Raw genomic sequence first — 11,296 nt, 5'->3', positions numbered from 1 at the left:
GGGGCAGTTGACCCACCCCCTCACCCTCGAGCGCGTTTTCAGGGGCAGTTATTCTCACGGGAGGAGATTGCCCATCTTTCTCCCGTGGAGCAGCAGGCCGATTTAAGCCCCATGTCTTGGCGATTGCAAAGTAGTTTCTTACCTAGGCCACCAGAGCGCCTTGGTCCAAGCGGTGGATATTTTTGCGCTGCAATCCCGTAGACACGCGGTTCGAGGCCATGGGCTGCTCCGAGAGAGAAGGATGCACAATCTCCTCTCGTACAATAAACCGCGGGTAAGTTCCGACTCTACAATACACAGCAACAATACAGGCATGCGAAAGCCGCACTGTGAATAAGGAAGACTGGAGATGCTTTTGAATTGCTGTGTTGACGGACTATTGGACCGCCAGAAGAAAGAACAAATCTGTCTTGGAAAATTGCAGCCAGTTTAAAGACTAAGGTTGTGTCTGATGGGCTTTATAGTTGCTTCGTATGCATCTAAAAGTTGGACAATGAATGACATGAGGAGAATCTGTCTCTTTGAATTGTGATGTTGGACTGTTGGGAGCATTGAATGGATTGCCAAAAGAACAAACAGATCTGTCTTGGAAACAGTGCATTCAGAGTGGTCCTTAGAGGCAAGGATGGTGGAATACTTTCTCACTTTGGTCCTATTTTCAGGAGAAATCAGGCCTTGAAGAGAGAGATCAAGTAGGAAAGGCAAAGGAAGGCTGTCAATGAGATGGACTAATACAGTGATTACCACAGTGGCTTGGGCATGACAGAGATCATGAAGATTGTGCAGAACAGCACACTATTCCTATCTGTTGCTCAGAGTTGCTAGAAGTCGCAGATGGCTTTATGGAATCTAACAACAGACGGTAGGGAAGCACGTCACTCTTGTATATAAAGTATATAAAAAAGAGGAAGACCCTCAATGAGGCGGAGTGACACAGTGTCTACAATAACGGTCTCAAGCACTGTAATGATTGCATGGTATTGGGTTTCCTTATAATGTCGCTGAGAATCGGAACTCACTGTACAGCGCCGAATAACAACTTCAACGGGAGGCGCTCAATCACCAGTCCCCGGCGTTGATTGGACCTTTTCTCCTATGGTACCCAATGGGCTGTCCGTTCTGAAAGACCCGCCTCCTGTGGCGTTCTATGCCCGCCCTTATTCCAAGCCCCGCCCCGAAAGAGCCCGGCTCTGCGTTTCCCTCCTCCCACCTTCCCCTTTCACCTCCCATAACCTCCGCCCTCCTCCCATTAGGCTGCTGGGTCACGCCCCTGGGTTCTGCCCGTTATCCAATCCCGTTAACTAGCACAGCTCCATCTCCTCTTCTTATTGGTCTCTGTGCTCCTCCATCCCCGCACGTGGCCTTGAGCGACGGACTCATCTACCTATGAAGACCAGAAGGTGGGACTTCCGGCGACGTCGGGCCCAATAAGAACGAGCCGGTCGGCTTGCCCTAAGCGGCCGCCCCCGCCCCTCAGCGTCTCGCTCCCGCCCCCGGCTTCGCCTCCCGCTGCCGCTACCGCCGCTGCCGCCGCTTCCCGCGGCCTGGGCCTCCAGCCGCCAGCATGCCGCACGCCTTCAAGCCCGGGGACTTGGTGTTCGCCAAGATGAAGGGCTACCCGCACTGGCCAGCCCGGGTGAGGCCGCGCGGGAGATGGGCCAGGCGAGGTGGGGGGTGGGGCAGCGCGGGCCCCGGCCGGGGGAACCCGCGCGCCTGAGGTTCGGGGCCCGACGATTCCGTGCGCCGGCTCCGGAGGGACCGGGGTGACCCTCGCACCGGGGTCGGGGGGCTGAGGCTTCCGTGCACTGGAGTTCGGGGGTGGGGTGGGGGGCGCCTGCGGGTCTCCCACGCGCTGGAGCGCACGGGGGCGCGGGGGTTCCTCGCACTGGAGTTTGGGAGAGCTTGGCCCGCGGGGACGGAGTGGCGGAGGTCCGGGATGCACGGAGCCGATGTGCACGGGGCTGAAGGCTCTCGGGGCCTGAGAGGGCAGGGGGTCGAGGCTGAGAGCCTGCGGGGGGCACGGTGCGAGCTCTGAGGGGGGTGGCGTTTGGAGAGAGCTAAAGTTCGGCGAGCGGGGGGGAGTCCCCCAGGCTGCAAAACCCAGCGATCCGAGGGTTTGGCTTCGAGGGGTCTTGACCGAAGTGGGGAGGGGTGGGGAGTTGAGATGAGCCTGCAGGAAGGGACAAGGGTTGAAGGTCAAGGCTAAGGGGAGCAGAGGGCTACGCCGGAGGGTCCGAGGGTGCCCAGGCATGGACAGGGGGCTGGGGGTCTTGTTCACGAGGTCACTGGGACTGAGGGGGCTGCGGGGGGAGAACTAGAGGACCGAGGGGCTGGAGGACTGAACGAGGGTTCTTGGGGGGACCCCCTGCTCTGGTGGAGGAGGCTGCACGCTGATGGGACGCCCGAGTGGGCAACCCAGGACTTGGGAGGATTTCGGGGTGCGGTGGTCTTCATCAGCTCTTCAAACCCAGAGCAATCACTATTAAAGGGGGGGGGGGCTGAAGCCTAAGGAGTGTCTTCGGGGAGGGGGCTGCACCTGGGAGGGCCCCACTGGGGTGACCCTTTTGGGGAATCGTGGGCTGAAAATGGGGTCCTGAGTGTCGGGGGTCCAGCATAGGGGGCAACCCCCTGGAATTAGTTGTCATCTCCTTGTCTTGAGTCTAGCTTTGACCTGGGACTGAAGGCAGGGGGTGGGAATCCGGGGTTTTTTTGGGGTCCCAGCAGCTGGGAGAGTGGAAGGATGGGGGTGCCTGGGGCTCGGACGGGGAGTGGGCGGCCTGGTGGCCCCGCGTCGCTCGCGGTTCTCTGGGCGGCAGTCAGCCGAGGTCCAGGTGGGGAAAAGGCCGCCAGCGGGTGCCCGGAGGTGGTGCAGGGACAACTGCCCGGCGGCCCTGAGACCCGGGGCGAGGAGCATCAGGGGCGTGTCCAGGGTGGGATGGGAGCGGCCGGTGCTGGGGCCCCGGGGGTGCTGGGATTGGGGATGCCACTGGGAGAGAGGGGGAGAGGAGGGTTTGGGGGTGCATATGGGTGGCCGAGGACGTTAACAGAGCAACCTTGGGGAGCCCAGCAGCCCGGAGGGGACGGAGAAGCGGACACTAGAAGGATTCCCGGGTCTGGAGGGCGCGCCCGCATCCGATTTTCCTGGGGGAAACCAGATCGAGGAAACTTTGTAGGCACTTCCCTCCTGTCCTGGTGGTTCCCCCCCTCTGCCAGCGCCCGCTGCCGTGTTTCCCCCTTCCCAGCTCCTTGCGAAGCCGGAACATTTCTAGGCACCTGATTGGAAGTGAAGGGGCTGCTTAGCCTCCCGTGGGGAGGTGACTGACAGCTGCCGGAGCCCGTGGGCCTGGAGGGGCAGGGCGGGACTTCCTGGATGCTGAGGGCCTGTCTCCTGCAGCCCACCCCCCACCCTCTGCCTCCTTGGAGCTGCCAGCTGCAGCCTGAGCCCCAGCAGCCTCTGGGGGACCACTGCAGGATTGCCTTTTTTGCGGGGAGGGGTCGAGTGGGAGCATTCTGGGAGCACTGGGAGCAGAGCCTGGCCCCACCCCCTGGTGGCTTCAGAGGACCATATTTGGCCTGGCTCAGGTGAAGCACCTGTGTGTGTGTGGGGGGGCAGTTTTCTCCCCAGGGGAGAGAGACCCACATGGGAGGGGTGGCGAGCTGTGCACTGGGGTCCCCCTAGGAAGGTAGAATCTTCAGTGGATAGTGATGCGCCCCCTCTTCCCAGCTTGCTGCTCCTCAAGTGACTTGGCGACCTCTTGGGTCTCTGGGTGAACTTCTTGACCCCTGACCACCCCACCTGTCCGCTCACTGCAGATCGACGACATCGCTGATGGTGCCGTGAAACCTCCGCCCAACAAATACCCCATCTTCTTCTTTGGTACACACGAGACGTAAGTGCCGCCCGGGGGGCCACATCTTCCCTGTGGGTGCCCCCCGCCCGGCGTGGCTCACGGCCTGCCTTGTCCTCTACAGAGCCTTCCTGGGACCCAAGGACCTGTTCCCCTACGACAAGTGCAAAGACAAATACGGGAAACCCAACAAGAGGAAAGGGTTCAATGAGGGCCTGTGGGAGATCCAGAACAACCCCCACGCCAGCTACAGCGCACCCCCGGTGAGCAGGGCCTGGGGCGGGAGGCCCGCGGTTGCTGGAGCCGCCTCTGGGGTGGGGTGTCCTGTGCATGTGGGGTGTTCAGTGGCATTCCTGCCCTCCACCCACTCGATGCCAGTGGTGAGGACTCAGCTCTAGGATTGTCCTGACTTTTGCAGTGCTGTGATCTCTCTGATACCACCTCTTGTCTCCTAAGAAAAAAAGCTTTTTCCCCCCATCTCCGCCACCCCTGCCCCCAATAAACTGCCAGACCTGGACTCTGGAAGGGGCGGTGGTCAGGTGGGAGAGTTCTGGGTCTGGGGGATGAGGGGCAAACAATGCCAGCAGTCACAGCGTGATGTCCAGGTGGCCAGCAGGGCTGAGGGGCTTCCAGGAAGGATGGAGCTGTTGTGATATCGTGTTGACAGAAAGGCCTGGAAGGCACAGAAGAATGGGGGAGGGTGGCTCGGCCAGTGTTTGGGGGTGAGCTGAGCCAGGTCTTCACTCTGCTGACAGGCCTTGCTGCTGAAGTTTGTGTGGGGAGGAGGCATGCCTTGGTCTGATGAGGTGAGGGTGGGAGGTTGGCCAGGAGGCGAAGGGAACTGACCGCAGGTGGGGAAGTTTGTGCTGTTGGGGGCTGACAGGTGGCCCCACATGGGAAGGTCCCTGCTCAGCCTGACTGGAGGATGGAGTGTCTGTGGGGCCTGGTCTCGCCTCGGAACTCGGAGTCCTGAGCTGCAGGCCTTTCTGCATTGACACCTGTCGGCAGGTGCTGTGCGAGGGACCAGGAAGACAAGTGCGTGGGGCACAGCCCTAGCTGGGAGCTCGGTCCCCCGGCGGTGCTCTATGGGGGCCTGGGTTTCTGTGTGTCTTGGTGGTGGTTGCTGTTCTATGACACTGTTTGGGAGGAGGGGTCCTCTGGTCTGGTCTTGCTGGGTACTGGAGAGTCGGAGAACTGCCCGGAGGACCTTTTGGGGATTTAAAAAAAATTGTGTTGTTGAGCTTGTACGTGGTGAAACATAAAGCATGCCAGCAGCTTCTCTGTGCGCCACTTGGTTATGTCGGTGACATTCTTCAAGTTGTGCGCCCACGGGAGTTTCTAGATGGCCACGTCTGTGTCTCCCGCTGAACCCCTTCCTGGTAGCAGCCCCAAGGTCCCTCGCCGGTTCCCTCCCGCAGGCCTGGGGGGGCTGTAGCTCGGAGCAGCGGATCAGCACGTCTGCCCGTAGTGGAGTTGCAGGAGCTCCTTTTCTGGCCTCAGCTCAGGTTCTCAGCAGTTACATCCCGTTACCTCCCGGTGAATCATCACACATTTAATATTTATTGGACTCCCACAGCCTGCTGAGCTCTGCGAGATGCCTGCCCTCGAGGAAAGGAAATGAAAAAATAGTGCAGCCTTGACATTAAGGCCAGTGGGCTGCGTTCCCTGTGGCCGGGGGCAGCTGGGGGCTGGTTCAGACCCCTCACCTGACTGTAGTCCCCGGCGGGCGCTGCCTCAGAATACAGGTTCCTGGGCCACAGCTCTGGGGGTCTTGAGTTCACTTAGGGAGAAGGCCTGGAAACTCGGACCTGCTACACACACCTCGGGCCCCCACCCTCATCATTCTAGATGCTTCTGCCACAGTCACTCCAGGGCCAGGCCTTAACAAGTACTGCACTCTGGGTAATGGAGCAGTCTTCTGTTTTTTGAGCCTTAAAGATTTTATTTTTTTATAGTTAGGATAGAGATACAGGATTGTTGTACAGAATGAAAGTGGCTCAAAAAGCTACTCTTTTCCTCTAAAGATAGCCACAGCCGCCACTTTCTTCTGGATCTTTCCATGATGTTTTATTTTTTTAAAAAGTATACATTTCTGTTTGTTTTAGTAAAAAAAAATAAGTGTATAACAGAATATTTCCTAGTTCAGTTTTCTAATGTATAGTGTAGGGACACTGTTTCATTATATTGGCTAGCCATCACCACTGTCTGCTTCCAGAATTTTCCACCACCCTTCACAGAAACTCAGCCTCCACCAGCAGGGGTTCAGTCCCGCCTTTCCCTTGCACTCCTGGTCACGATGACTAAATTCTGATCTCTGTCCATCGGCCTGTTCTAGATCTATCGTTTAAGCAGAGTCGTGTGGTGTTTCACTTTTTTGTGAATCGATAATTTTGCTTAACGTAACCCAGTCCAGGGTTGTGCATGGCGGGACTTTGCTTCTCTGTATAGTGGAGTAATACTCTGTTGGGTGGAGGAGTCTGGGTGTCAGTAAAGTGGGTAAAGAATTGGGTTGCGAACCAGAAGGTGAATAGTTTGGACCCGCCTCCATCCCCACAGGAGACAGAGGAGGTCTGCTTCTGAAAGGTCTTCAGCGTCAGAAGCCCGGTGGGAGGCTCCGCTCAGTCCTGCAGCTGGACAGAGTGAGTGCGGACCCCTGGCTGCAGCCTTGGTCTGCTTGGCGCACGCTGGAAGTCACCATTCATCAGGTGGCCACGTTGGTGGCTTTCACCTCTGACTTGTCCTGGTGCCTGAGGCACAGGGGTCTGTCACCACTCCAGTCCTCACCTCTGCGGTCTGCATTCCTGAACCAAACAGTCATTCCGTGTGTAACTTAAAGAACCACCTTCGCTGTGTTCACAGACTGTACCAAACCAGCACTTGATGACGCACCGCCTTCTCCACATACTCACCAGCACCCGTTGTTCTATTTTTCTGATCTTTCCTGTTTTAGGATGAGGTGAAATCTCTTGGGGGCTCCGATGTGCAATGTTTAGGTGACTCGTGCTCCTGCGTGTCTCCGTGTCTTGTCCTGTGCTGGTTGGCCATCTGTAAGCTGCCTTTCATGATTCTCCATCTATAAGCATCTAATTCCTGCTTTGCTGTTTGTCTGACAGTCCATCTTGGAGCCTGAGTCATGGAAACACCCAGTGACACCTCGTTTCCGACAGCCTTTGCCAAATTAGTGTCCATCCCCTGTGTGTGGGAGGCCTCGTCCCCAGCACCTTGACTGGTCAGCAGGTGGGAACAGTCCCTAGATGTGGCTTTAATGACATTGGCCATTGATCTTGGCACTGATCTGAGAGTGCGCTGGACAGATGGTGCTACTCTCGCCATTTTACAGATCCTCACTGCCCGGAGGGGCAGCTGGAATCCCTGCAGGCTGTCGGCCAGCAGCCCTGACCTGCTAGGCTCTGCCCAAGACGTCTCCATGCATTGCCACTGTCCCGTGCAGGGCAGAATCACCCCAGGAGAGAGAGGCTAGGCTTGATGTTAGATGCTTCGTTCATCCTGGGGAACTGAACTCCCAGAGGTACAGGCCACCCTTCCCACTGCGACGCTGGGGTTGTTGGAGTGACCTTCCTCTGCTGTGCACTGTAGGGTGTTGAGATGCATCTCTGGTTCCCACCAGCTCGATGCCGGTAGCACCTTCCCAGTAGTGATACCTACAGTTATTCCCAGACGTGGCCCAGGAGCCAGGCTCGCTCTAGGCAGGAACCACTTGGCCCAGGGTCATCCACCTTGGCAGCCATGTCTCTTGGCTAATGAAGAGAGAAGGGGACCCTCCCACTTGTCCACACAGAGCTGGCCTGGGGGGAAACCCAGACCCCGCTCCTGCCACATACTTCACAGGCGCTGTGGGGTCTGGGGTCAGAGGTGGGTGGCTGAGTCCAGCACAAGGGGCAGCTGTTCCTCCCGTCTCCATCCAGCCTCCACGAGCGGGGATGGACGTCGGGGCAGCGCTGAAAGGTCATCTCTAAGCTAGAGGCATCTGGGGTCCTGCCTCCTCCACTACTCTGCTCTGTATATCGGACTTTGGTCTCTTCCTTTGAATGATGGTTTGAGCAGAGGCGCCGAGAGCTAGTTATTTTCCCTTCAGCCGTTCACGGACATCCTGTTTTCTCGGGTCAGCTGCAGTACCCACGGTACAACCAAACTTCTCTTCCTCTCTCCAATTTCTTAAAAACCCATTCATTTTTACTCCCCTCTCCCTTCTTATTAACCGTCAGAATGATCCTGCCTTCGTGTGAGGTTGTTTTTCTTTCTTGTTCTTAATTCCTTTTCTTCACATGAGCCTGTCTTTAGCTTTCTTCATAGCGCTCTTACGCCGTCGTTATCCTTTTGTGGCTGACTTACGTAACTCAGCTTAATTTGTTCTCGATTCATCTGTGTTGGGCAGAATTTCACCAACTCGTGGTTGTTTTTTAGTGATGCGTAATACTCCGTTACGTTCATGTACCAGTTTTTTTAGCCATTTTTCTGTTCAGGGATACTCGTATTGTTTCTCACTCTTTGTTATAAAATGAAGGCTGGAGTAGACTTCACAGAGTGTGTGTATATGTCAGTGTGGCTCGCGGCCCCTGTGTCTTTGGGGCACGTACCTAGCGGTGGGCTTGTTGGATCAAATGGCATTTCTGTTTTCACGTCTTTAAAATGCTTTCCACGGCAGCTGCACCATTTTACTTTCTCACCAGTCTCTCCATGCCTTTGCCAGCTTTTGCCATTTGCTGCTTGTTCAACTTGTTTTGATCTCAGTCTCTTCACTGGCGAATGAGGGAGCCCTGGTGGTCTAACGGGTGAGGGGTTGTGCTCCCTACACAAAGGCAGGTGTTTGTGAGGAGGAAAGACAGCTAGTCCCTGCCACGGGATTGACAGCCTCAGCTGTGGGTCCGATCCGACTCGAGAGCCATGAGTGATGAGTGACCAGTGGTCCTGGGACTGTCTTCGGGTTCATTGGACGTCGGAATGGTTCCTTTCGTGAAGTGTCTGTTCGTGTTCTCTGACCAGTTTGTAATTGGGTTGTCTTCTCGTTGAGGCCTTGGAGTTTTCTGTAAATTTTAGAGATGAGTTTTTGTCAGATGTGTTGTTCCCAAGTATTTTTTTTCCCCAGTCCGCAGGTTTTCTTTCCAGTCTTTTGGAGAACAATTTGATTTTTAGGAGACACCAGGCATCTAGTTCACCTTCTATCAGTTGGACATTTGGTAATCTATGTCACAAGCTGTGGTGATTTTAGTGGTAAGGAATTGAACTGCCAACCAAAAGGCATGCGGTTCGAATCCACCGGCTGCTCCTCAGAAGAAAGATGGGCCAGCTCCTCCCTGTGATTTACTGCGTCCAAAAACCTGCTACAGGGTCATCTGTGAGTTTGTCGCGGTCGTGTGCAGATGACGCGATGGTACATAACAACAACAGAGGATTTTAATTCGGAGTCCAAAGCTTGCCCAGGGTTTTCTTTGGTGGCCTTTATAGTTTCAGGTTTTACATCCGGGTCCTTGATCCACTTAGAGTTAGGTTTTGTATCGTGGGGAGGTAGGATGTTTCCTTTTTCACCAGGTGCTGGTGAAACGGTGCATTTGTTAAAGAGGCGGTCTTTTCCGCACCTGATGAATTTGATCTCTTTGTCAAAGACGAGCTGTCCCTTCTTCTTGTTGGTGTGTGCCGTTGAGTCAGAACATCCACAGCGGACCCTCCAGCGGGTTTTCCGAGGCGGTAAATGGTGCAGGAAGAGATTGCCCATCCTTCTCCCGTGGAGCAGCTGGTGGATTCAAACCGTGTGCTTTCGGGATTGCAGTGCAGCTTCTTAGCACTTGGTCCCTGGGTTGATGGATTTTCCCAGGTTCTCAGTTCTGCTCCATTGGTCGACGTGCCTGTTACTGCACGTTCCGATGACGGAGGCTGTTAGGGGTTTGGTTTTGTTTTAATTTTTGTGTGTGTACCATCAAATCAGATCTGACTGGTACAGGAGGAGACTGTCCGTCCTTCTCCAGCAGAGCACCTGGGCTGTTAGGTTTTGAGATCAGGACATGTAAGGCCTCCTGATTTCTTTTCTTTCTTCAGTATTGCTTTGCTTACCTGGGGTCCTTTCCTTTCCATATGAAGTTGGCAGTTACTTTTTCTCTGTCTGGAAAACGATGAAGGGATCTAAACCGGGATGGCATTGTATTTGATAGCTGTTGGTAGTTTTGCCATTTTGCCAGTGTTTGATCTTCCGATCCCTGAGCCTGGTGTATGTCCCCATTTATGTCAGGCTTTTTGGGTTACTACAATGTTTTGTCGTTTTCCTTGAGTAGCGAGGTCTCCTGTGTCGCTGGTTGGAGTCCTTAATCAGTATTTCCTCTCTGGGGCGGCCTCGGAGCCCCGTTCCTCTTCCTCATGTCCTCGGTGCCCTCTCTTGCTGTGCAGGAAGCCAGCAGGTGTCGGAGGGTGAGCTTGTCCTGCCGCCTTGCCCGGTCGCTCAGGTATAGCCGGGCGTTTTCTTGCTGAGCCGTGGAATTTTCAGGATACAGGATCATACCTGGGCATAGAGGTAGTTTCACTTCTCTTTGTCACCTTGGCAGTCTTTCTCTGCTTTCCCTCGGACGTCCAGTACCACTGGGAGTAGGAATGGAGATGAAGGGCACACTTGTCCTCTTGTCCCCCTCTTCAGTCTCCCTCCATTCAGAGGACTGTTGGCAGGTGGTTTTGTACACGTGATTTTAATTATGTTGAGGAATTTTTTCTTCGTATTTGGTTAAGTGTTTTTCTGGGAAGCGGTGTTGAATTTTGTCAAACGCCTTCTCTGCATCAGTTGAGAACGTTGTGGTCTCTTGGTTTTACTGATTGTGAATCACACTGACGGCTTTTTTTTTTTTAAATAATTTTTTAAATTGTGATTTTAATGAAAATTTATAGAAAAGTTGGCTTTCCATTCACACGTTGTTGCACATTTTCCTCCCTACCTCCTCCAGTTCACTTTTCTCTTTAAAAACTTCATTCATTGGGAGCTCTGGCGGCCTAATGGCAAGAAGTTGTGCTACAATCTCGAAGGCATGCAGTTCAGGGCCACCAGCTGCTCTGTGGGAGAAGGACAGGCAGTCTCCTGTGTGATTAACTGCCTCTGAAAACCCACTAGGGGGTTAGTTATGGGTCGATTCCACAGTACACACAACAGATAAGAAAATACTAGAAAATAAAGGCTATGTTTAAAAAAAATAAAAAATTCATCATTGTTGCACAATTTCCTCCCTTCCCCCGTCCACTTTACTATGCAGCTCTTACTCTGGACTGTTGTCATTCAGATAATACCTAATCATATATTCCTTTTAAACAGTTCTTACCCTCATCTGTTCCAATGCAGTGTTCATTATTTATCCCCTCTTTTCTTAGTTTCTCCCCAACCCACATGTTAGTCCTGTTATATAATAGAGGCATTATGCAGTATTTGTCATTTTGTGACTGAGATATTCCACTCA

General features: G+C 54.3%; 1 protein-coding gene across 1 annotated transcript in view; it reads left to right on the top strand.

The window, feature by feature from the left end:
• The first annotated feature begins 1,564 nt into the window (after positions 1-1,564).
• The window catches only part of LOC102861942 (hepatoma-derived growth factor-related protein 2-like), a 26,571-nt gene continuing 16,839 nt past the window's right edge, over positions 1,565-11,296 (top strand). Inside the window, exons 1-3 of the mRNA XM_006896386.1 lie at positions 1,565-1,636; positions 3,814-3,890; positions 3,973-4,111. Coding sequence (XP_006896448.1) covers positions 1,565-1,636; positions 3,814-3,890; positions 3,973-4,111 — 288 coding nt within the window. The remainder of the gene's footprint in view (positions 1,637-3,813; positions 3,891-3,972; positions 4,112-11,296) is intronic.

The sequence above is a fragment of the Elephantulus edwardii genome, unplaced genomic scaffold, assembly GCF_000299155.1.
Source record: "Elephantulus edwardii isolate Elephantulus edwardi_28Jun2011 unplaced genomic scaffold, EleEdw1.0 scaffold00185, whole genome shotgun sequence".
In the NCBI taxonomy this organism is placed as follows: Eukaryota; Metazoa; Chordata; class Mammalia; order Macroscelidea; family Macroscelididae; genus Elephantulus; species Elephantulus edwardii.
Note: the sequence above shows the minus strand (reverse complement) of the source record. Positions and strands in the feature narration are given on the sequence as shown.